The sequence below is a fragment of the Pogoniulus pusillus genome, chromosome 13, assembly GCF_015220805.1.
Source record: "Pogoniulus pusillus isolate bPogPus1 chromosome 13, bPogPus1.pri, whole genome shotgun sequence".
NCBI classification, from domain to species: Eukaryota; Metazoa; Chordata; class Aves; order Piciformes; family Lybiidae; genus Pogoniulus; species Pogoniulus pusillus.
Window position 1 is genome coordinate 19,765,339 of NC_087276.1, and position 22,638 is coordinate 19,787,976.

Below are 22,638 nucleotides of genomic sequence, written 5' to 3' on the forward strand. Positions count from 1 at the left end.
TCCCATGCTTGCCCTCCTTAACAAGCTGCCTTCCTTTGCTGTGTGATGTTTTTCTTGGACAGGACTTTGCCGGGAGTACTTTGCACATGTGACCTTTTTTCCGCAGGTTCTAGAGATAAGGTTTCTCCTGCTGACAAACATGAACCCCCTCAGTTACAGACTAAAGCCGGCTCTGATCTTGACACAGAGAAGCAAACATCTGTCACGTTTAAAGATGTTCCTGACTGCTCCAGTGATGAGGCTGAGGTTAAGCTGCAGGCCAGCTCACAGCCCAGCCAGCAAAGCCTCTGCTGGGGACTTGTGAGGCATGCCCTTGAGGAGAAAAAACCCCAAACCTCCAGCAGCTTGCTGAAGCTGAGGAGACGTCCAAAGGCTGTGATGTTGGAGGAGAGGGAAGCAGCACCTCATGTGCATCGAATCAGTGCTGGTGGAACAGTGAGAAATCAAATGGCTGGGACAGAGGAGCTTCAGTCACCTGTCTTCAGGCAGAGCAGCCCCCTGAAGGCTGAGGAAAAGATTGACAGAGCTTCCAGTGCAGCACTTAAACAGAGAGAAGGAAGCAGCTCTGTACCTCCTGAGACAGCACTGGAGGTTATCCAAGATGTGATTGATGACAGCATCCTTCCAGGAATGCCTGAGCTGTTCCTGTCTGCACCAAGGGACAGCAGTGATGTCTGGCAGCCTGAATCCCCCAGTGCTGTGGCCACATCTGGTTACCATGAGCCTGCAGGGTCATGTTCAGAGAGCAGGGACTCTGTTTTACTTGACACCAGTGATGACAAAGGAAAAGAATCCTCCAGTGTAATAAACCCAATGGATGGTGAGAGGGGGTGTGAGGATCAGGGAGAGCTGCAGAGGCTCTTGGATTTGATGTCAGAAAATGAAGTGCTGCCTGCTGATGGAGATAGCACCATGACCAATGAAAGCAAAAGCCACCAAGGGAATCAGAGGGATGCTGAGACCTTAACCCCCCTTCCTACAGATCTTCCTGTGGGTAGTGCTGGAGAACTGCCTGAGGATCAACAGCCTGAAATTCAGCCCAAGCTTTCTTGCCCAGACAAGGTGGCAGCTGAAAACACACTGAATTCCTGCACTGTGGTCGAGGGACTTCTTTTTCCAGTGGAATACTATGTGAGGACAACTCGACGCATGTCCAGCTGCCAGCGGAAAGTAGACCTGGATGCTGTGATTCTCAGCCAGCTGGGCAGGAGTAAGAAAGGCCAGAGAAGTAAGGGCAAGCAGAAAGGTGCAAATTCAGATCTCCCCTCCCAGGAAAGAGTTGAAAGAGATTTGGAGATGCCATTCCCTTCTTCTGCTGCAGAAAATGACCACGCAAATTCAGGCAGTCCTCACAGATCTCTTCCTGTGTCCAGCAGCAGCAGCACTTCCCTGGGATCAGCTTCTCAAAGCAGTGTCAGCAGCACAAAGCGAGACCAGAGACGATCACAGCGGAAACAGAAGGGCAGCAGGAGGCCTGCCTGCAGCCCCCCTGTGCACCAGCTGTCACAGGAGCTTCCAGAGAGTTTGGAGCTCATGGCACCAGGAGGAGGCAGCAGTTGGATGTCAAATGAGGGTCAGAGTGAGAAGGAAAACTGTGAGGCTAACCTTGAAAAACCATCCTCAGATGAGAGAAGGCCATCTGCTGCTGGAGCTCTGGGGGCTAGAGGGGCAGGAATGACCAGTGCTACACAGCTGGCAGGTGCTGATCCTCCTGGGGAAAGCCAAGGGCATGACAGATGCTGTAGGATTACATCAGAACAGCTTCAGAATCCACTTCAGAGCACAGATTCTCTGAATTCAGGGAGTGAAGCTTTTCCCAGCCACACCAGAGATGTGGAAGCCAATTCAGCTGTGAGCCAGGCTGGTAAACAGCCCATGGAGCACGTTAGGAATCAGCACGTGGAAGGAGCCTCTGGAGCTGAGCAGCCACTACTGCTTCCTGTCTCTCCACGCCGCTCTCTACGTTCCTCCACAAGACAGAGAACCAGTCAAGCCTCCAAAGGTACCATCAAATGCCAACACTCCTAAAACTACAGCCCAGGAGCAAGGCAGAGAAACATCCCAGGGGAGTGTGGGCACTGCTCTTCATACCTTGCCATGGGCTTTCATCCAACAAAATCTGGCTTGGGTTATTTTTTTAAATGAGAAAGATTTTTTATTGTGGTGTCCATGAGCCTTGAACAGCTCCAGAAACTTCTGCCTTGGCACAGTGACAGGGAGTGAACAGAAATGCATGGGTGAGGTGCAGGGCTGAGAACTGCTTCAGCTGCCTTTGCTGTCGGAGGGGGACTTCCGTGCGTGCTGGAGCTGATGTTCCAGCACATGGGTGTGAATTTGTTTCTCTAGTTAAACCTGCCCAATAGTCAATGGGGAGGGTTTTAGTGCTACAAAGAGCAGCTCCACTGCCTGAGTGGCTGTGAGTATTGTGGGAAGAGAAAGGATGGGGAGAAAACGATAGCAAACAAACTGCCCAAGCACCTGGTCAGTTCGGGCAGCTTTGGCAATGATGTTTTAGCTGAAGACTTGATGCAGAGCAGTTGTGGGGTGTGGTATCTTCCAAAAAACTGCCACTGCCATGTGCAAAGGTGAACACAGCTTGGTTTAGTTTTGTTCAGATAGATTAAATGGCACTGGATGAGGGATTCTGGAATGTCTTGCTCCTGGCTATGTTATGGTGTGATGTTCTTTCTTGTGTTCTTGTCATTTCATTGTCTAGATGGTAGCAAAAGAGGACTAAGCTTGCCAGCAGGTTCAGAGGGTTCTCCTTCCCTTGGCCTCCCTGCTCTGGATTCCAATACCTGCAGCTCTCCCTTCTCCTTCCGCAGTCCCCAGTGGCTGGCCTCCAAGCTGGGTATCACAGACTTCCACTTGCCAGATGAGGAGTTTGGACAACTAAAACTCAAGAAATTAGAATCTTCTGTGAATGAGTTGGAGGTTTTTGTTCCTAGTGTGGTTGAGGATGGTGTGGCTTCAGAGGACAGCAAAGATGCACAAATGAATGCAGGACTAAAAACTCTCACAAGTAATTTGATTTCACCTCTCAGACGTGGATTGCTCAAGTTACCTCCTACAGAAAGCCCAACTGCCAGGAAAAAGCTTTCCACCCATGAACTGCTGTCTACTCCCATGGGGACTGTCTTGCCTGGTGCTCCCACTCAGCCTGAGACTCAGATCTCCTCACCCATTTTCCCTGTCCTGGGGGCAAGCCCAGCTGTCCTACCATCAGTGCAGGGTGAGCTCTTCCCCAGTGCCTCCTCTGCACCCTGTTCTTCCAGAAGAGCATCTGCCCAGGTCGTGGATGATGAGTGCAGAGACTCCACTGTCCTGCTGCCCTTGGACAGCTGTGCTGTGGGATCTGTTGGGAAAGAGGAGGAACGAGGTACAACGCTTCCTTCAGAAGCTGAAAGAGGTCTTGATGATAAACCTGCTGAGGTTGTGGCTTTGGAGGAAGATCAGCAGTCAGAAGGTGAACAGCAGAGATCCTGCAGAGATTCTCCTGGGCAGGTAACAGCTGGCCTCTGCCAAGGGGAACGAACCAGTGCTTTTGAGGGTGAATCCCCTTTTCCAGAGCCTCCCCTGACGACTTCTCTGCAGGCTGTCCTTTGGCTGACTTAGTGAATATTTGGCTTTCGTCTTGCCTATAGTATTTTGACCCCAAAAGCGGATTCTTTACAGTCCTGTGTGATGGAACTGGAGATGTAGGTTTCAGTGCAGCAGGCATCTGTCCAATGCATGTACAAACAAGGAGTTTCTGGTCCCACATAGTGCTGGTGGGACCTTAAGGGAAGTTTTCAGCTAGGAGCTGCTAAAGGAGGTTAAATGACTGGCATGCAGGATGGCTACTGAGAGGATTAACTTGTCTCTGAAGGCTGAGAGATGCAAAGTGGTGCTAAAAGACAGTTCTCAGGTGAAAACAGGGAATAACTTGTCTAGGGCTTCCTGTTTTCTCAAGACGTGAGAGTACAGAAAGAGGTGCTCCTGCTACAGCTCTCCAGCTATGCAGGGCATGCAGCTTGAGTTCCCACTTCTGCCTTGATTTTGCAGGTGCTGAATGTAGTTGTAAAGTTGAGTTATCCTCATTCTTCACTTGTTCATGCAGAAAAAACATGTAGCAGAACAGCTGGCTGCGGAGCTGCATCACAGCCTGGCAGAAGAGAGCCTGCAGCTTGTATCCAGGCTAAAGGTGGGATCTCCTCAGATAACTGTTTAGTGGGTTGGACTGAAGCTCCAGGTTGGGTAACCATGTCTGTCAGAAGAAAACCAACCCTGGTTTTGATTTCAACAGGATTCTTCAAGTTCCTGTGCCGTGGATGTGAGCACCATGTGGTGGGAAGCAGCTGGCTGCAGAGAGCTGTGTGTGGTGACTGCCTGTGAGAGCTGTGTCTCCCTGTGGAAGCCTCTGGACTCTGACTGCTGGGGGAAGGTCCATACCTGGCAACTTGGAGAGGTACAAACACAACCCTTCTTTCTATAGCTTAGAGCAACTTTCTTGTCCCATGGGTTAGATCTACAAGGAACTTGCAGTCTTGGGTCTGAGTTAAGTTCTTTAGGTAGCACAAAATTTTCACTCCATCAGGCAGAAAGATTTGCAGGGCTGCTGGAGAAGGCCAGCAGTTTGTGTGGCTGTGTGTTTCCTGCTGCAATTAGGTGTTTCATCTACTGAATGGTGGCTGCACTTCAGCCACTGTCTTCTTCTCTTTCCCCTTGTGCTCCCTGGAGAAACTTTTGTCTCTTGCATCAACAAGGATTGTTTAATTAGGTAAAGAGTCCAGCTGCTCAACTAAAGGGATTTGAAAATGTGTTCTGCTCTGTGTCATTTTGCTTGAAACACTAGAAAACGGAAATCAAGTCAAAGGGAGGTTGTGGGTGGCACTGAATTGCTGTTTTGCTGTCCTAGGTTCCTGTAATCCAGATTGTTCCTCTGCCAGACACCTGTAATCTCGTGTGTGTAGCACTGGGAGAGCTGGAGATTGAAGAAATAAGGTTTGGTATTTATTTCTTACAAGCCCTTTGCACCCTGAACAGCTGTAGCTTGACTCTCCTCTTGTGTAGTGGCTCAAGTTGTCTTTTGTTACTCTGTCACTTTCTCAGGTGCTTTAACAATTGGAAAATATGGAAGGGATTCCTAAAATCAACTCTGAAGTCTTCTTTTTACCTTGAGGGGTGGCAGACTGCTTGAATTTGTGCTTATTTCTCTGTGCTGTGGCCTCTCTGAGATACTCTTCCTTCTGTCATTAGATGTGCTTCTCTCTTCATTCAGGCTCTTGCTTTATTCTCCTGAGAATGACTCATTCAAGCAATCAGTAGTCAAAACTGGGACCATAAAAGCTGTTCTTGGGCTGAAGGACAGGAGGCTGGTCAGCAGCAGCAGAACCCTGCAAGAGCAGCAGGTGGAAATAGTGTCACTTTCAGAGACAGGGAGGTGAGTCCTCTGGTTCTGGAGTGTCTCCATGTGGCAGGTGGAAGACAAGTCAGGAAACAGATACAGAAAAGAGTTGAATTCTCTCTGGAGTTCTGCTGAGTTTGCAATGTATTTTACTATTCTGACTGCCTCTTCTCACTTGGTTATCCATTCAGGAGCACGGATGGACAGACTCTGATGCCTCCTGAAGAAACTGTTCTGGCTTTTGCTGAAGTAGAAGGAATGAGAGAGGCCCTGGTTGGCACCACTGCAGTGAACAGCATCGTTGTTTGGTCAGTGTTCCCTTGCAGTTAAAGTGTTCAGCTTCTGGGTGGCTGTGCCAACTGTGGGTGGTGCAGAGGGGTGTTGGTGGGCTGCTGACTTACCTGTCAATGGCAGCTGTCAAAGGGCCTGCAGTCTGTTCCTGACTCTGTGCAGCCAGGCAGACAGAGAAGGAGCTACACAGCTAGAATTCCTCCTGCTTTGGCGTCACAGTTGTTGGCATCACATCTCTTCCCTCGGCCCCTTCTCCTGGTTTGGTTTATGCGGAACCAAAGCTGTGTCTGTTCTGTGTCGTGGTGTTACCATGCTTAGAAAACAACCAGCAGAGGATGGAAATGTAGTCAGAAATTGGCTTCTCACCAACTGCAGGAATCTGAAGACAGGCCAGCTCCTGAAGAAGATGCACGTTGGTTATTCCTACCCAGCTTCCATCTGCCATCGAGCGTATTCCGACTCCGTACGTACCCAGAACGTGGCACAGGAGACATGCCTGTGCTGCACTGGCCAGGTGGGGACTAAGAGCTCTGGGCTCTCTAGAGGGGCTGAAACACCAGCTCTCTAGAGGGGAGTAAAACACCAGCTCTCTTTACATACACTGAAGAGATTTCAGAGGCAAATGGCTTAACCAGTGGCTACCTGGAATCCTTGGCCCTTCTGTAGTGTGCTAGTAAGATAAGAATGAGGTGTCATGGGGTGTTCCAAAGCAGCAACATCTTGTATGTGGGAAGCACTGAGAAGCTAGGGAAATCTCTTCCATTTCACAGTGGGTAGCTGCTGTTGTTGGAAAGCTGATGGAAAGCAGTGGTAATTTCCTTGGCCTCCCTGAACTGCTTAACACCAAGATCCCTACTCACAATTCTTTGCCACTTGCTTCCACCTGTGCTGTGATTCCCAGTGGATTTTTGTGGTTTGTCAAGGATTTGATTGTTTTCAGTGGGCATTTAAGCTCTGGGGACAAGAATGTTTTGTCTGATAACGATGGCTTGAGCCAGACTTTTTGGAAACTTCCCTGGAATACCTGTCCCAGGGTATTTTGTGGCTGCTCTGAGAGCTGCTGTTTTTGAAGTGCCTCGGGATTAAAATGAGGCCCAGAAATTCTACTGTAAATGTTCCCTCATCCTCCAGTGGCTTTAGCTTTTTCAGGCAGAAAGATAAGTGCCAAAATCCATTGGGTCCTGAGCTGTCATTCTGCTGGGTTGCACCAGTCCTTATCAGTCAGCAGCTGCTTTGGCTTTTATCTGACTTGATAAGGAGAGTAAACCAGTTCTGCTCCGTGCCTCACTGTCCCCAGGGCTGTGATTATAGAGGGAATCTGGCAATTAATTTTTGGAAAACTCTGTGGGATTTGTTCCCCTCCTGCTGTTGTTTTGAGTGATGTGTTTTTTTTTCCCCTGTGTACCAGGGCCTTCTGTTTGTTGTTTTAAGTCACCCCCACGCCAAAGAGAGCGAGTCCTGTGGAAACCCCGCGTTCCGCCTGGTGGCCTTCAACCCCACAACAGCCAGGAGCAGGGGGGTGATGGCCTCCTCTCTCCCACCAGGCCACACGGGAAGGCAAGTACCTGGGGAACACTGCTGTGGCCCATGCGAGGTGGTTTGGGGGAGAAGTGCCCCCTGAGCAGAGCAGTGCTGTTGGCAGGGAGCCAGCTGCCATCCTGCTGGCGATAAGGAGGCCGCATCCATGGGCTGAGGGAGTTGGCTGCTTCCTGCCTGCTTCCCGAGCCCGCCTGTGCGCTGACCCCTGCGCTCCGGCCTCAGGAGGGACTCTGCTCACAGACAACAGCCCTCTGCTGCTGCTTTTCTCTGTCTGTCCCCACCAACCCACTGTGGAAATGCTGTGACTGGGTTCGTCAAACAGCTCCCCTCAAGAAAATGTCTGTGGGTGAGGTGTCCTGAGCCTTTGTGCTGTGCTTCTGCAGCTTGAGTTAAGCAGCTGTCTGCAGGGAGATGACCTTTTCCTTCCTGTGTCTTGTAGGAGATTTTTAGAGTAAGGGCTTCAGGGCTTAGCCTTGAGATGCTCTGACATAGGACACGTGGTGATGGATGTGCCCAAAAATGAGTGAATGGACATCTTGGCTTGCTGAGCACTTGGTGTTTATGTTCTGAGACTGGGGGAGGATTATCACAGAGTCACAGACTGCTGTGAGGGGGAAGAGACATTTAAAGGTCACCGACTCAACCCCTTCTGCAGTCAGCAGGGACATCTGCAACTAGAGCAGGTTGCTCAGAGCCACAAACAACATCACCTGGAATGGTTCCAGCAATAGGGCATTTCCCACCTCTCTTGGCAACCTGTGCAAGTTCTCATCACCCTCGCTTTAAAAAAAGCCTTACCTCTAGTCTGAACCTCCTTCTTTTAGTTCAAACCATCACCCTCTGTCCTGTCACAACAGGCCCTGCTCAAAGGTCTATCCTCAGCTTTCTGATCAGCCCCTTTAAGAACTGAAAGACCACCTGAAGGTCTCTCTGGAGTCTTCTCCAGGCTGAGCAACCCTAACTCTCTCAGCCTGGCTGCACAGCGGAAGGCTTCCAGCCCTCCTAGCATTGCTGTGGGCTCCTCTGGCCCCACTCCAACAGGTTCCTGCCTCTGCTGTGCTGAGGACTCCAGAGCTGGCTCCAGCACTGCAGGAGAGGTGGCAGCAGAGCACAGCAGAGGAGCAGAATCCCCTCCTTGTCCCTGCTGCCCGCACTGATGGTGATCAGCCCAGGACACGGCAGCGCAGAGTGCCAGGGGATGTCCAGGTTATCCTGACATCTTTCATCCCTAGGTGCCCTGAAGGCACAGCAGGTGCCATGACCCGGCTAAAGTCCCCTTATCAGCTCCCCCACTACCACTTGGCTCTCTCGGGAAGGATGTGAGAGTGCTTTGACTGGTACTGAGTGACCTTCTGTGTATGACCATAGGTACCTGGAGGGTGATGTGAAGGATGCCTCCGCCGCTGCTGTGCTGACATCAGGTGCCATCGCGGTCTGGGACCTGCTGCTGGGGCAGTGCACGGCCTTGCTGCCCCCAGGCCCAGCAGGGAACTGGGCACTGGCCCGCTGGGCCACCACTGGTGCCTGCCTGCTGGCTGGGCAGCGGGATGGCACTGTCTGCCTGTATCAGTACCGCCAGCCCTGGCCACGAGTAGCCTAGTGGAGATGAGTATTAGCAGTGCTGGCGGAGCCTGGCACTTCAACTCAGGTTAACAGGGTGTGTGGGGCAGGGGTTGGGACGGGCACCGGGAGGGCACTGCTGAGCACTCTGGTGTGTGCAATGACATTAAAACTGTTTGCTTTGGAATGACTCTGTGCCTGCTGCTGCGCCGTGCCCAAGGCTGTGCTTGCTTCTCTGCTCAGAACCACGCCACCCCTGAGGCTTTGCACAGATCGTGCCCGCTGCGCACGGCTGTGGGGTATGCTGTGCCGCCCCTGAGGCTGCGCCCGGTACCAGCGCTACCCGGAGCCGAGCCATGCCCGAGGCTTCTCCCTGCGCTGTGCTGCACCCGAGGCTCTGCAGGTGCCGAGCCGTGCCCGGCGCCCTTCCCCAGCCCCCGCGGAGGGCTGTTTGCTCCGGGGCCGCCAGGGGGCGCTGTGCCGCCCGGTCCCGCTCCGCCGCGGGGGCTGCTGGGCGCGGCGCGGCGCCCGCTGGGAACAGGTCACCATGGCGGCCCGTGTCCTCTCGGCCTGCGTCCGCCGCCTCCTGCCGCGGCCGCCGCCTGCCGCCCCGCGGGCCGCTGCCCTCGCCTCCCTCTGTGGCCGCCGCCCTCGGGCCTCGCCATGCGCGCTCCCGCCGCTGTCGCAGCTGCTAGCCCAGGTAAGGGCCGGCTCCGGGCGGGCGGGCAGCGGGGAGGGGGCGGCCCGGTGCTGCCCGCTGCTGCCCGCTGCTGCCCCCTCTCTCGTAGGTACCGAGGGTGGCCTGGCCGGCGTGCCGCCGCTTCTCCGAGCTGCCGCCCCTCACCTTGTCCGACATCAAGGAGCGCGTCCTCTACGTCCTCAAGCTGTACGACAAGATCGACCCGGAGAAGGCGAGTGGGGCCGGGCCGGGGGGGGGCATGTGGCCCCGGGCAGCCGCTCTCTGCAGGGGGGCTCGGCAGTGTCGGTCCCTCTGGGGGGGAAGGAGGTGATGGGCAGCGGGAGACCCGGCAAGGCTAGGGGCTGTTCTGAGCCTGGTTTCTGCTGTGCTGAAGTGGCTGCAGCCAAATAATCTTCGGTTTTTCTTCCCTCAGCTCACAGCTGAATCCCATTTTATGAAAGACCTGGGTTTGGACAGTTTGGACCAAGTGGAAATCATCATGGCTATGGAAGATGAATTTGGTAATTCAGAGCTGTTCCTTCTCTCTGTGGCCTCCTGGCTAATCCTCAAACACAGCTCCAGCAAACAAGGATTAGCTCTTCCCTCTTGGCTTTCCTCTGATGTAGCTCACAGAAGACACTGCCATTCCCACCAGCAGGAATGTGTGCTGGGTGCTGGTGGCAGCAGCAGAAGCTTTTTGCCTGCCCCTGGGAGCACTGTGTGCTTTCTTCCCCACGCCCCCTGGGCATCACCCCCCGTGGTGCTGAGGAGGGGGACAGCAGCGTGTTGTGAGGCCAGCAGATGCTACATCTGCTGCAAAGGCTGGGGTACTCTTGGCTCCTTGTGAAAGCTGAGATACTCCACGTTGCTCCTCAGCAGTTTTTTTCATGCTCCATACTTGATGCTACTAGAACAAAGGGGTAAAAGAAGTGATTTTTTCCCCCCCTTCCTTGCCTTCCAAGTTTCTTTTTCCTTCATTTTGGCTTTCTTCTTGCTGTCATTTAAAGCTGTGACATTCTGTTGTAACTGCCTGATTTGTCACACTGAGGCACAGAAGTCCCTGGGGTTTGGCCACTCTAAAACCTGGGCAGATAATTCACTTCCAGAGCATTTCCTAATGCTGTGTTTAATCTGTTACTGGGTACCGTGGGTGGATTTCTCCTTCCCTGAGGAGTAGAAAGAAGAACATTCATTTTCTCCAGTCTATTTCTGGCCACCTCCAAGAGCCTTGTTCTCCTGTCCCCTGGCTGTGGCTCTCTGTGAGCTCTTGGTCATAGAATCAACCAGGTTGGAAGAGACCTCCAAGATCATCCAGTCTAATCACCCAGCCCTGTTCAATAAACTAGACCATGTCTATGAGCCCCAGTAGCAGGCTTCAAACCTGAGGGTTTCAGGCTTCACCTTGCCTGGAGCTACCAGGAGCATCCCATTCTGTCTGGCTGTTTGAGCTCTGGAAGAGCATTGTTGGCTTTAAGGAAGTAGCAGCCTAGCTCCCTGCCCCATCTGCAGCAGCTGTGAGAGGCAGAAGTGGCTGCAGCCTTGGCTCTGAGCAGTCCCTGAGCCAACAGAAAGAAGGCAACAGCAGCTGCTTTCTTCAGCCTCACTTGTCCTTCCCTCATGTAGGGCTGAAAATCTTGCCCTTTCTTTGCAGGGTTTGAGATTCCTGATGGAGATGCAGAGAAGTTGATGTGTCCACAAGAGATTGTAGATTACATTGCAGATAAGAAGGATGTCTATGAATAGGAACAGTGCTGCAAAGCCAGGTGAGTAGAAGCATGCTCCTGGGAGTGTGTGGGTGATGGTGGCACATGGTGGGTGGTTTGTGTGAGGTGCCAGCACATGGAGTGGCTGTGTGGTGGGTGGGAGACCAGCAGGTCTGGGAGGGAGCTGGCCACAGCTGCCCTCTCCTAGCAGGAAGGGTGCTTTCCTGGTGGACAAGTTGCCCACAAGTGTCCTCATGGCCAGGAAGGCCACGGGACTCCTGGGGACGTGAAGAGGATGGCCAGTGGGTCCGGGGAGCTTCTCCTTCTTTGGTGGCCCCAAGGAGGCCACATCTGGAGTTTTGGGCTCCCCAAATCAGGAGGGATAGGGAAGTGCTGGAGACAGTCCAGTGGAAGCTACAAAGATGCTGAAGGGCCTGGAACACCTCTATGAGGAGGAAAGGCTGAGAGCCCTGGGGCTGTAGAGCCTGGGGAAGAGCAGACTCAGAGGGGATCTGCTGAATGCTCAGCAAGACCTGAAGGGTGAGGGGTCAAGAAGATGGGGCCAGACTCTTGTCAGGGGTGAATAGTGACTGGATAAGGGGCAGTCGGCACAAACTAGAACCCAGGAGGTGAGCAGGAGGAGAAGCTTGTTTGATGTGAGAGTGCTGGAGGCCTGGAGCAGGCTGCCCAGAGGGATTGTGGAGTCTCCTCTGAAGAGCTTCCGGACCCCCCAGTCCATTGTGATCCTGGGCAAGCTGCTGTGGTTGCCCCTGCTTGAGCAGGGGTGTTGGACTGAGTGATCTCCAGAGGTCTCTGCCAACCCCACCATGCTGGAATGCTGGGATTTCTGAGGGATCTGCCATCAGACGGTGGATGTGGGGCCTGCTGACCTCCCTTCTCTCCTGGTGTGTCCCTTGAAGCACTCAGAATCTCCCCAGGGCTCTCAGCAGGTCAGGAATTCTTCTTGCAAGTCAATCTCTGGTGCTGCTCAGGGCCTGTGGGGAGGCATCTCCGGAGGGGTGTGACCACACAGCTCCCAGCTGCCCAGGGCCACATTTCCTCCTTCCCTCCCTACTGGAGCAGGGCAGGAAATGGGCAGGAAAGGGTTACTGGAGCCAGTGCTCGGAGGGGCTCTGGGGCTGCAGGGGAAATGAACGGTGGCCTCAGGCTACATCCGTGGCCCTGTTTGTTCCTGTGTGTGTTGCTGGCTTCCCCCACACTCCCCTCCTCACTCCGGGGAGGGGGCTGTGCCCCTTTGCTGCTCCCTGAGCCAAGAGGAGAAACCTGGTAATTTGAGGGGGCTGTGGGAGTCACAGAAAGGTTTGGGTTGGAAGAGACCTCTAAGATCATCAAATCCAGCCATCAGCCCAGCACCATGGCCACTAAACCATGTCCCCAAGTGCCATGTTCAGCGATGGGCACTCCACCACCTCCCTGGGCAGCCTGTTCCAGTCCCTGACCACTCCTGCAGCAAAGAAATTTTTCCTTATCTCCAACCTAACCCTCCCCTGGCACAATTTCAGGCCATTTCCTCTCATCCTGTCTCCTCCTGTGCCTGCTGTTGGCATTCAGCTCATCTTGTCTCTGCCCAACTCACTTTTTCTGACCCTTGGTATGGTTGTTCTCTTGATGAAGTACTGACCTCATGGGCTTTGTGTCTCTGCAGGAGCTGTCTCCACCACCCAGGCCAGGCTGGTGCCAGTGGACAGGCTGTGAGGGCACAGGCTGCCTGCTGCTGCTTTCATCCGAGAGCCGTGCATGGCCACTGTATTTAAACTGTCTGGGGATCTCCTCCCCACAAACCAGAGAAAAAGGAATAAAAACACCTGAGGCCATGCTGTTGTGGCTGCTCTTTGCCTTCCATGCTGTGGGTGGCTCCTGCTGCTGATGTCAGTGTGTGAGGGTGTGTGGCTGCCCTCACTGGGAGTGCCCAGGCCTTGAGGGGTGGCATAGCCAGGGCTCTGTCACCCCTGGGGACAGCAGCACCATCTTCAGGTGTGTGAGGGATGGTGGTGAAGCTCCAGGCATGTCCTATGCTGTTCCCATATGTGTGGAAGTGTCAGCAGCAGCACAGCCTGTGCTGCTGGCGCACTGCTGCTCCCTGACCTCACTGTGGGTGGTGTCCACCCATCTTATCATCCACCCTTCTGCTCCCCATGCTTGCTGGTAGCAAGTAGCAAGCAGGGCCGAGAGAGGCTTCTGCCTTCCTCATGGAAAATAACCTAGGGAAGGACTTTTCCTGCGGCTGAGGAGCAGAATCCCGTTGGTGTTGCTGTGAGCCCAGCTCATCCCCACATGGGACCCTTGCCTGGGATCTCTCCCCAGACACACCCCTGTGCTTTCTGGACGCTGCTCAGCTTCTCTGTGCCAAGAAACACTTCCCAGGGTCACAGAGGCGCTGCCAGCCAAGGAAGTGTCACCCATAACGGCTCCTCCTGGCAACAGGGCCAGCAGAGGATGGAGGGCAGAGCTAGCTCTGCTGGGCAGCATGTAGGGCTAGAGCATGGAGTGGGTATTCCTTGGGCTTCCTCTGGAGCTCCTCTGAATCCCCCCAGCCCTGTGCTGAGGCTTCCCAGCAGAGCAGCCCCAGCCTGTAGGGGCCAAGTTTAACTGCTAGTCAGGCTGGTTCCTTTGGCGGCTCCTCCTTGCTCCTCACAGCAGCAGGGCCGGGAAGGTCTTCCCTTCTGTTCTGCCCCACTGAGGACACAGATGGAGTGTCCTGGGTCCAGTTTTGGGCTTCCCAGTTCAGGAAGGATAAGCAAGTACTGGAGAAAGTCCAGCAGATGTTACAAAGAAGCTGAGGGGCCTGGAGCACCTCTGAGGAGGGAAGGCTGAGAGCCCTGGGGCTGTTGAGCCTAGAGAAGAGCAGCCCCAGAGGGGGTCAGATCAATGCTTAGCAAGAGCTGGAGGCAAGAGGATGGGGCTAGACTCTTGTCAGTAGTGTCCAGTGACAGGACAAGGGCCAGTGGGCACAACTGAACCCAGGAGGTTCCACGTGAGTAGAAGGTGAAACTTACTTGGTGTGAAGGTGCTGGAGCCCTGTAGCAGGCTGCCCAGAGAGGAGGTGGAATCTCCTTGTCTTGAGACCTTCCAAAGCCACCTGTCCATTGTGATGCTGGGCAAGCTGCTGAGGGTGCCTTGCCTTAGCAGGGGGTTGGGCTGGGTGATCTCCAGAGGTCTCTTCCAACCCCCACCAGAGCGCCAGCTCTGGCCCCGCAACCAGATGTGCCCTGGAGGAGCCTTTGCCCCGAGCCACAACCGGGGCAGAGCTGGACAGGGCCGCAAGTGGCCCTGGACAGCCTGAGGCAGGGGCAGAGCCCTGCAGTCCCCGGGTGGCCCTTCTGGGAAGCCTGTGGAGCAGCGACCGTCCCGGCCTCACGCCGTGCCGGTGCGCGGAGCTGACCCTGCGGAACAGCTCCTAGCCGCGGCCAGGGATCCACAGGGGGCTCCGCGCCCGACGAGCCCCGACCCGCCCGATGCTTCGCGGGGGTCCGCGGACGCCGCCGGCCCCGATGGGTGGAGCCGCGGGGCCGGTGCCGGTATCGGTGGGGCGGGACCGGGCCGGGGGCTGCGGCTCCCCAGTGCCTCCGCCCCGCCGCAGCGGGGGCGGGCGGGGGCTTCCTGCCTCCTTCTCGGCAGCGCCATGGAGCGGTACCGGCCTCGGCTCCGGTTCTCCCGGTTCCCGCGGCTCCTGGCCGCCGCAGGTGAGCACGGGGGCCCGCCGCTTCCAGCCCCCCCTGCGGCGGCGGCACGGCCGGGAGGGCGAGTGGCGGGGCGGGCGCGGTGCCTCGGCGGGGGATACCGGGTCCGGGGGCTGCAGCGGAGCCAGTACCGGCCCCGGGCTCGGGCGGGGCGGGGCTCTCCGGCCGCACCGGAGTGGGCTGCGGTGGGTGTCAGCGGAGCCCCGCGGGGATGTGACCGGGGAGAGCGGGGAGCAGGTACGCAGCGGGGCGAGCCCGGCCCTCTGCCGCTGCGGCGCCTGCTCCCCCGGAGAGCCGCCAGGGCCACGGCGGGGACCCGGCGTCCTGCCCAGGCTGGTGGTGCCCCTGGCACCGCTCTGGCACTGGCCTGGTGCTGCCCTAGCGCCAGTCCGGTCCGGCGCTCGGCTGGCACCGCTCTGGCACTGGCCTGGCGCTGATGCGGTGCCCTGCCCGGGGAGCTGGCAGTGCCAGCGCTGGCACATGGCGCCTCTGCCCGGCGATGGTTCGGGGCAGGGTGAAACGGGCGTTCCCAGCACGTGGCCCGCTGGGACTGGGTTTGGTTCTGCTGTTGGGAGGCAGGCGAGGGGAGTCCAGAGGGGTTCGGGCCGTTCCCCAGCATCTCCTGGGCAGAGCTGCCTGCGGGTAGCAGCGGGGAATGCAGAGCCTCCCATCCTGTGCCCACAGCTCTGGCAGGCGCAGTGCTCCGGTGTTGGTGCCCGTTGCTGGTGCACGATGCCCAACACCGGTACATGCTGCCCACCCCTCTCTCTCCTCAGTGATCGTGGAGTGCTGCTCATGGTTTTGCCCCAGTCTTGGCAGTGAAACGGGCTCCACGCTGGGTACTGCCGCCCCCCGTGCCCGCCTGGAGACCGTGATGGGGGAGTGTTGCCAGACAGGTACCACCAGGCTGGGACCATCCCTCCTGTTGCCCTTCACTGGCCATGCTGGGGCCCAGGGTGGCAAGCTGTCACCTGTGGGGTGCCAGCTGTGGGTCAGTCCTGCTCAGCATCCCCCTCCTTCCGCCTGTGATCCTAGATACAGAGCAAGGAGCTGGCACGGGGCAGGCACCAACACCAGAAGCTGTGGGGCAGCTGAGGACAGAGACTGAGCTGCTGCCCTCCCCTGAGACCCCCACCGGGACTGCCGAGCTCCCCAGCCCCCAGAGGAGCCACGGAGGTCCCTGGGCAGGTGGGGAGGGGTCGGGGCCTGTGACACAGGACGGGACTGCCACCGAGCACCTGGGGCTCTCTACAGGCACCGCTGAGCTGGCAGCTGTGGTCAGCGACCGTCCAACTCACGCCCCAGCATCGCTGGAGCCAGGCACTGCTCCTGCCGTGGGCTCTGGCCCTGGGACTAACCTTGGGGCAAATGTGACAGTAGAAGGTGCCACAGGCCCACAGGAGACCCTCTCGCATTCACCGTCCTCCGTGACGGTGTCCAGCTCTGCTGGGGGGCAGTGGAGACCTTCCAGCGCCCTGCCAGGCTGGAGCCCCGTGGGCACAAGGCTTGTGCATAGGCAGGGGGGCTCACACAGCCCCTCGTCCCCAGAACCATGGGCTGGGGAGGGTCTGGGTGCCACCATCCTGCTGGGTAACAGCAGTCCAGGGACTCATCCAAGCATTGCTCTGGCCACAGACAGCCCTGCCCTGGGGACAGCGAGGACATCAGCCTTTGCAGGGGGTCTGCAGAGGGTGCCGAGCCCTGCAGAGGTGGATGCTGATCTGAAGGGCCCCTTCTCTGCCCCTCACTCCTCTCTGGGATCAGGTGGCCGTGGGGGTCCTATGGCCAGCACAGCCCAGCCGGCCATGGGCACAGACAAAGCTTTGCTGCCAGCTGTAGGCAAGGGTATGGAGCTGCCTGTCCCCACTGACATGGCTGGCACCCCAAGGATGACATCCTCTGACCTAGAGGGAGCTCTGGTCCCTACCACGCATTCACCTGGGCACAGCCACGTCCCCCTGGACCAGACCTGGCATCCGCCAGCCATGCCAGGGCAGGTCCCTACCTCATCGACCCCCAGCAGCACTGTAGAAGCGCAGAGCAGGATGCCCTACCCCAGCCCAGAGCCCTCCCATGTCCCCCTGTCCCGACAGCCAGCTCCAACCAACAGCTCTGCAGCACCCACCCCACAGCCCTCCACAGGGGTCCCGGGGCTCAGCCCTGCTGCGGGCATGCCGCTGGCAAGGCCATCCTCAGGGTACCAGCTGCCCCATGTTGGCTCAGGGGGGAATCCTGCTGAGACCCCTCAGATCCTGGGGGGGACCCCAGTGGAAGTGGGCAATGCTGGGCCTTGGGCAGTGACTGCCCCACCGAGCTGGCAGCTGGGCAGCCTGGCACCCACCGCAGCCCCTGGGCTCCCGCAGCAGCCAGCTCCGTCTCAGCCTGCATCCTCCCTGGGATCAGTCGCAGCTTTCGATGTCACTACTGCCACCATCCGAGCTGCCACCGCCAGCCCAGCTCCTCATGGGGACGAGGGAGCCGTCACGCCAGAGTCCGGTGCTGTGGTCTTGCGGGGGGATGTGGCAGGGCTGACACGGGAGCCGACAACACATCTGCCCACCATGGTGACAGAGCCCCCCCAGCAGCCCTCCGATGCCCCCGAGAGCCTGGGCCATCGTGGGGACCCTGGGTTCCCCCCAGCTGCTGGGGACACAGACCTGGTCCAGCCATCGAACAGCCCCGGAGGATGGCCGGATGCTGGCACCGCCGGAGTGAGTCCGGTGCCCCGGGTGTTCATCGTGGAGGATCAGCCGCCGCTCCTCAGAGGTGGGTCTGGGGCTTTGGGACCCTCTGCTGGGGCACAGTGTGGGGGAGGAGAGGACCCAGGACACCCCACTTCCATCATGGGGGAAGGGGTCAGTCGTGGTGGCCCCCGGGGTGAGCAGTGCAGGCCCTGTTGTGCTGCCCCTCACCTCTTGCCCCGCAGCGTCCCTCCTGCGCATCGCCTGCCAGCTGGTGCTGGACATGGGTTTCGTCCCTGCCCTGCGGGACCCTGCGTCCCGGGAGCGCCGGGGGCTGCTGCACAGCTTCAACCGGACGGTGAGTGCGGGCCGGGGGCGCCGGGGGCGGGGCTGGGGGCCACCCCGCACCGCTCAGCTTCCCCCCTGCACAGGTCTCGCCCCTCTTCACGGCGGTGCCAGGGTTCCTGCGGCTGGAGGTGACGGGCATCAGGTGGGTGCTGGCACAGCTCCGTGATGCTTCCTGGCACAGGGGACACGGGGACCGTCACATGCTGAGGGGCAACGGCAGTGGCAGGGGACTGGGCCTGGGGGGCTGAGCCTCCCCAGACACATGGTGGGGTGTCCCTGCAGGGAGGGCAGCGTGGTGCTGGAGTACGATGCGCTCTTCGCAGCAGAGCAGGTGCAGATGCCAGGGCTGGGCGAGCTCCTTGACGCCGTGCTGGGCTCCGGTGGTGCACGGCCAGAACTGGTGGTGGGCACTGCCCCTGTCCTGAGCAACGTGGTGCTGGGTGAGTGTGGGGTGTTCATGGGGCTGTGCCGTCGCCAGAGCCTCCTGTGGCCTCTGACTGGAGCTGGTCCGGGGATGGACACGCAGCCTGACCCCCACCTCTGCAGGACGGCCGTTGGATCCCTGTGCTGTGCTTTTCTCCTGCCGGGACGGCTTCGCCTGCGTGGCCAGCGAGAGCAGGAATGCCACCTGCACCTCGCTGTGCCACCACGACTACTGCAAGAACCATGGCATCTGCACCCACCACCCGGGCCGCGGGCCCCTCTGCCAGTGAGTGTCCTCAGAGCAGCCCCGGGGCGACAGGCGCTGCCCCCCGCGGCAGCTGATGCTCCCCCTTGGCACAGGTGCCCTGTTGGCAGCGATTTCTGGTTCATGGGGCTTCGCTGTGACTACCGAGTGACACAGCAAAGCCTGCTGGGCATGGCCGCGGGCATCCTGCTCAGCATCGTCCTCCTGGCCGCCATCATCGCTGCCGTCGCCATCCGGCGCTTCAAGGTGCTGCTGCTGGAGGCCAGGGCTGACCAGACCCGCAGCAGGTGGGGTGCATGAGGGGTGCGGTGCAGGGTGCCTCTAGTGGGGGTGGTGTGGCCCTACACGTGGTGCCCACCCGGGCTCAGGGGAGCAGGGCTGGGCTCAGGCTGAGCTCTGCCAAGGCAAACACCTGGCGGCGGCGGAGAGCGGCGGGCAGGAGGTGGCCGGATGGGGGGACACGTGTGGCATCGGGGAGGGGCTGGCCCCAGCATCTTGTGGGGACCGGGCAGTGCCACTGGCCGGGTGTGAGGGGGGGTCTGTGTGCATACGGCTGTGCCAGCAGTGCCTAGGGCATGCTCGGTGGCCACAGGGAGCCAGTGCGCAGGCAGGAAAGGGCTGACGGAGGCTGCAGGGCTGGCTGGGTCTATGGCTGCTCACCAGCGCTGTGGGCTGGGGCACTGGACAGTGGCTGTGGAGGGAGACACAGGACGTGCTGCTGAGCGGTGCCCTCTAAGGTCATCGGGTCCAACTTTAACCACTCCAGCACTGCCAGGTCACGGCTGAAACGTGGCCCTTAGCACCACCTCTCCGTGGCTTTGAAACCTTTCCAGGGATGGGGACTCCACCACTCTCCCGGGACAGACTTTGACAGTCCTTAGGGGGAACAAATTGTTCCTCCTGTCCGACCTAAAGCTCCCCTGGGACAGCTTGAGGCTGGTGCCTCTTGTCCTGTCAAGGTCCCAGAGACCTCCCTGCCGGGAGCACAGGACCTGTTTGCCCTGTAGCGTCTCAGCTGCCTGAGTTGGGCTCCCTGGGAGGGCTGTGGGGGGAGAGCTGGGCTCCAGCACAGCCCCACCAAAGCAGCCTCACGGTCCTGGCCCCGCTGCCCTGCGGGGCAGGGTGTTGCTGTCAGGGGCCATGGAGCTTGTTCCCGAGGAAACCACTGCAACAGCCACAGACCTTAGCTGGTGTCACAGCTCTGTCCCCACCCAGTCCCAGCGCTGGGCAGCTTGGGCGGCCGCCTGCAAGCCGTGCTCGTGGTGCAGTCACTGCAGCTGTGCGTGCCCGGGTGTTCCTGGCACTGCCACCGCCACCGCCACTGCCACCACCTCTCCCCGCAGCTACCGGCGGTTCTGCCGGCTGGACGATGTCTCAGCACAGTACTGGTCGCGTTCCTGGCTGCCCTCGGCCAGCTCTCTGGACAACCCTGCCTTCAGCACCTCGGAGGAACTACTCCACCTGCAGATCCTGGACACCGGCTGCTGCGGCTGCCAGGAGGACTCAGGCACAGCTGATGGCACCAAGCAGCAGCACCCCGCTCCTCCTGCCCGCCCTCTGCGCCAGCCCAGGTTTGCCAACCTCGTGGCCTTTCTTTTCATTTGCTTGGGGGTTTAAGGGCCACCAGGATGAGCAGAGAGCTGGAGAACCTTGAGGTAAGGAGAAAGTTCTTCACTGAGAGAGTCATTGGACACTGGAATGGGCTGCCCGGGGAGGTGGTGGAGTCGCCGTCCCTGGGGCTGTTCAAGGCAGGATTGGACGTGGCACTTGGTGCCATGGTCTGGCCTTGAGCTCTGTGGTAAAGGGTTGGACTTGATGATCTGTGAGGTCTCTTCCAACCTTGGTGATACTGTGACTTGTGGCTGGTCAGCCTGAGAAAGGAAGGCTCCAGGGAGACCTTAGAGGTGCATTCCAGTATCTGAAGGGGACCTACAGGAAGGCTGGGGAAGGACTGTTTAGAAGGGCCTGAGGTGACAGGACGAGGAGCAATGGTTTGAAACTGGAGCAGGGCAGATTTAGGTTGGACAGCAGGAGGAGGTTCTGCACAGGGTGGTCAGACACTGGAACAGGCTGCTCAGGGCTGCAGTTGAGGCCCCATTCTGGAGACATTCAAGGTCAGACTTGATGTGTCCCTGTACAGCTTGCTCTAGTTGGAGATGTCCCTACTGAGTGCAGAGGGAGGGGGCTGAGCCAAGATGACCTTGGAGGGTCCATTCCAACCCAAAGCCGCCCATGAATCTGCAGGCAGAGAAGCATGAGGATTTGTGAGGTGCTGGAGCCTGGCCTGCCACTTCTGCTTTGCAGCCGCTGCCAGCCACGCGCTGGTTTCCCCGAGCTGATGGGCAGCACCTAGGAGCTTGAAAGACGTCGGGTCTTCTGGCGGGCAAGGAGAAAGGAGTGGGTTCTTCCCTGCCCTGCCAGGAGCAGTCTGTGGTTGGAGCTGGTTTAACAGGAGCAGGGCTCTCATCTGCAGGAAACTGTATGGCTGTGAGAGTCTCACAATCAGCTTCCAGGGGTGTAAATGGAAAAAGGGCCCTGGAAGTTTCCAGTCTGCAGCTAGGGACCTTCCCATCACCACACAGCCAGGCAAGCCAGGAGCTCAGCCCTGGCTGGGGAGTGACTCCCTGTGTTGCTCTGTGGACTGGCAACCACTTGCAGGCAGTGCAGCCAGCACCTCACCCGTGGGAGCCGAAGCTCTGCCAGCAGGGTCCTGCTCTGGAGCTCCAGGTCCCAAGGCTACTTCAGCAGCAGCAGTTGGCCTTCACCCCCTTTCCCCTTCTTTGAACTACCACTTGTCTTCCCAGCTTCCATTACGAGTGGGACACAAGCTCCAGCAGCATGAACGACCCCATGGTGGACTCGGGGAAGGCCAGCGACATCTCGGTGTCGAGCTGGCCCATGGAGCCCCTGCAGTGGACACCATTTCCGCTCCTCCACCAGCTCTCTAGGCAGCGGCCAGTGAGTGCAGCGTGGGGCTCTGGATTTGGGTCTGTAGGTGTGGGAGGGTTGAAAGGGTCATGCCCACCCTCTCCAGCATGAGGGTGCAGATCCCTGTGTGTGCCCCTTCTCACTCTATGATGGGAAGGTGGCAGCAGGCTGAGGGCAGTGCTGAGAACCCAGCTGGAGGGAAGCAGCTCTGTGCGGTACGAGGCAGAACTCCTCTCTCTACAGCACAAAGCCAGGAGGCCTCACTCTTACTGCGAGGGGATGGAGCTGGCCAACCTGGAGAGGAGCTGGACAGCCTGAATGCCACAGCAAGGAAGCAGAGGCAGGACAAGGTTCAGCTTTTCAAACCAACCCCATTTTATTTCCACGTAACAAGCTCGGTGAAGGGATCTCAAAACACTTGGACAATACAATCAAGGCAGGTGTGATGTCAGCTCCACTCCAGGCAGGGCCCCAAGGGTGATCCACCAAGGTTTGCAGCACTGCTATGGGAGCAGCCCTCGGGAGCCAGCTTTGGCTGGGGACAGAGTGGTCAGAGCCGGTCGTTACAGAGCAGTGTCCAGTAACACACATGGAGCTGAGGACTCACATCCAGCACCGGGGAGATGCTTTGACATCCCATGTCTTCTGCACACAGAGGGGCTGCCCTGCAGCCAGTTCAGAGCGAGCAGAGCCGCCGCCGGGCACAAGGTGAGTGCCGCCACATCGTCCGCCACGGCTCCTGCCAGTGAGGTATCGATCCAGACACCAGGACCTTGTCAGCATTAAAGTTCATTTTCCAAAATGCTCTCCTTACTTGCAGGTGTCCTCTTGAGCATCTCTGGCTGGGCACAAATGGTGTGGGGGGGAGCATTTGGAGATAGGGCGTGTGGAGGGCAATGTGGTCCCAAAGGTGCTCGAATAGAAAAGGCAAAAGCAAAGCTGCTGTTTTTCTATGCTTTAAGGTTCTCCTCTCCTCCCTCCTCTGTGGAGTGGGAAGGAGCTCTCCACTGGAATAAAAAGCAGAGCTGTGGATAAAAACAGGAGGTTGCTAAATGAAAACAAAATCAAGCTGGGGAGGCTGGGGTGGGCACAGAACTATCGTATCATCCAGGGTGGGGTGAGTATGGGGCGGGA

The 22,638-nt window shown here is 58.0% G+C and overlaps 3 protein-coding genes across 3 annotated transcripts; all 3 read left to right on the forward strand.

The window, feature by feature from the left end:
• The first annotated feature begins 286 nt into the window (after window positions 1-286).
• PALB2 (partner and localizer of BRCA2) lies at window positions 287-8,967 on the forward strand. Its single transcript, XM_064153314.1, has 10 exons — window positions 287-2,002; window positions 2,717-3,504; window positions 4,100-4,183; window positions 4,286-4,447; window positions 4,898-4,983; window positions 5,261-5,422; window positions 5,578-5,694; window positions 6,053-6,140; window positions 7,086-7,234; window positions 8,585-8,967. The coding sequence occupies exons 1-10, from the start codon at window positions 379-381 to the stop codon at window positions 8,814-8,816; spliced, it is 3,492 nt and encodes a 1,163-aa protein (XP_064009384.1). The 5' UTR covers window positions 287-378; the 3' UTR covers window positions 8,817-8,967.
• A 320-nt stretch (window positions 8,968-9,287) lies between these two features.
• On the forward strand, window positions 9,288-12,993 carry NDUFAB1 (NADH:ubiquinone oxidoreductase subunit AB1). Its single transcript, XM_064153333.1, has 5 exons — window positions 9,288-9,476; window positions 9,565-9,687; window positions 9,889-9,976; window positions 11,107-11,218; window positions 12,825-12,993. The coding sequence occupies exons 1-4, from the start codon at window positions 9,324-9,326 to the stop codon at window positions 11,196-11,198; spliced, it is 456 nt and encodes a 151-aa protein (XP_064009403.1). The 5' UTR covers window positions 9,288-9,323; the 3' UTR covers window positions 11,199-11,218; window positions 12,825-12,993.
• A 1,771-nt stretch (window positions 12,994-14,764) lies between these two features.
• LOC135180681 (mucin-5AC-like) lies at window positions 14,765-22,317 on the forward strand. The gene is made up of 11 exons (XM_064153323.1): window positions 14,765-14,862; window positions 15,636-15,755; window positions 15,895-17,625; window positions 17,786-17,898; window positions 17,972-18,030; window positions 18,171-18,328; window positions 18,435-18,597; window positions 18,672-18,863; window positions 19,920-20,147; window positions 21,381-21,534; window positions 21,748-22,317. Exons 1-11 carry the CDS (start codon window positions 14,802-14,804, stop codon window positions 21,820-21,822), a joined length of 3,054 nt encoding a protein of 1,017 aa, XP_064009393.1. The 5' UTR covers window positions 14,765-14,801; the 3' UTR covers window positions 21,823-22,317.
• Window positions 22,318-22,638: the final 321 nt, after the last annotated feature.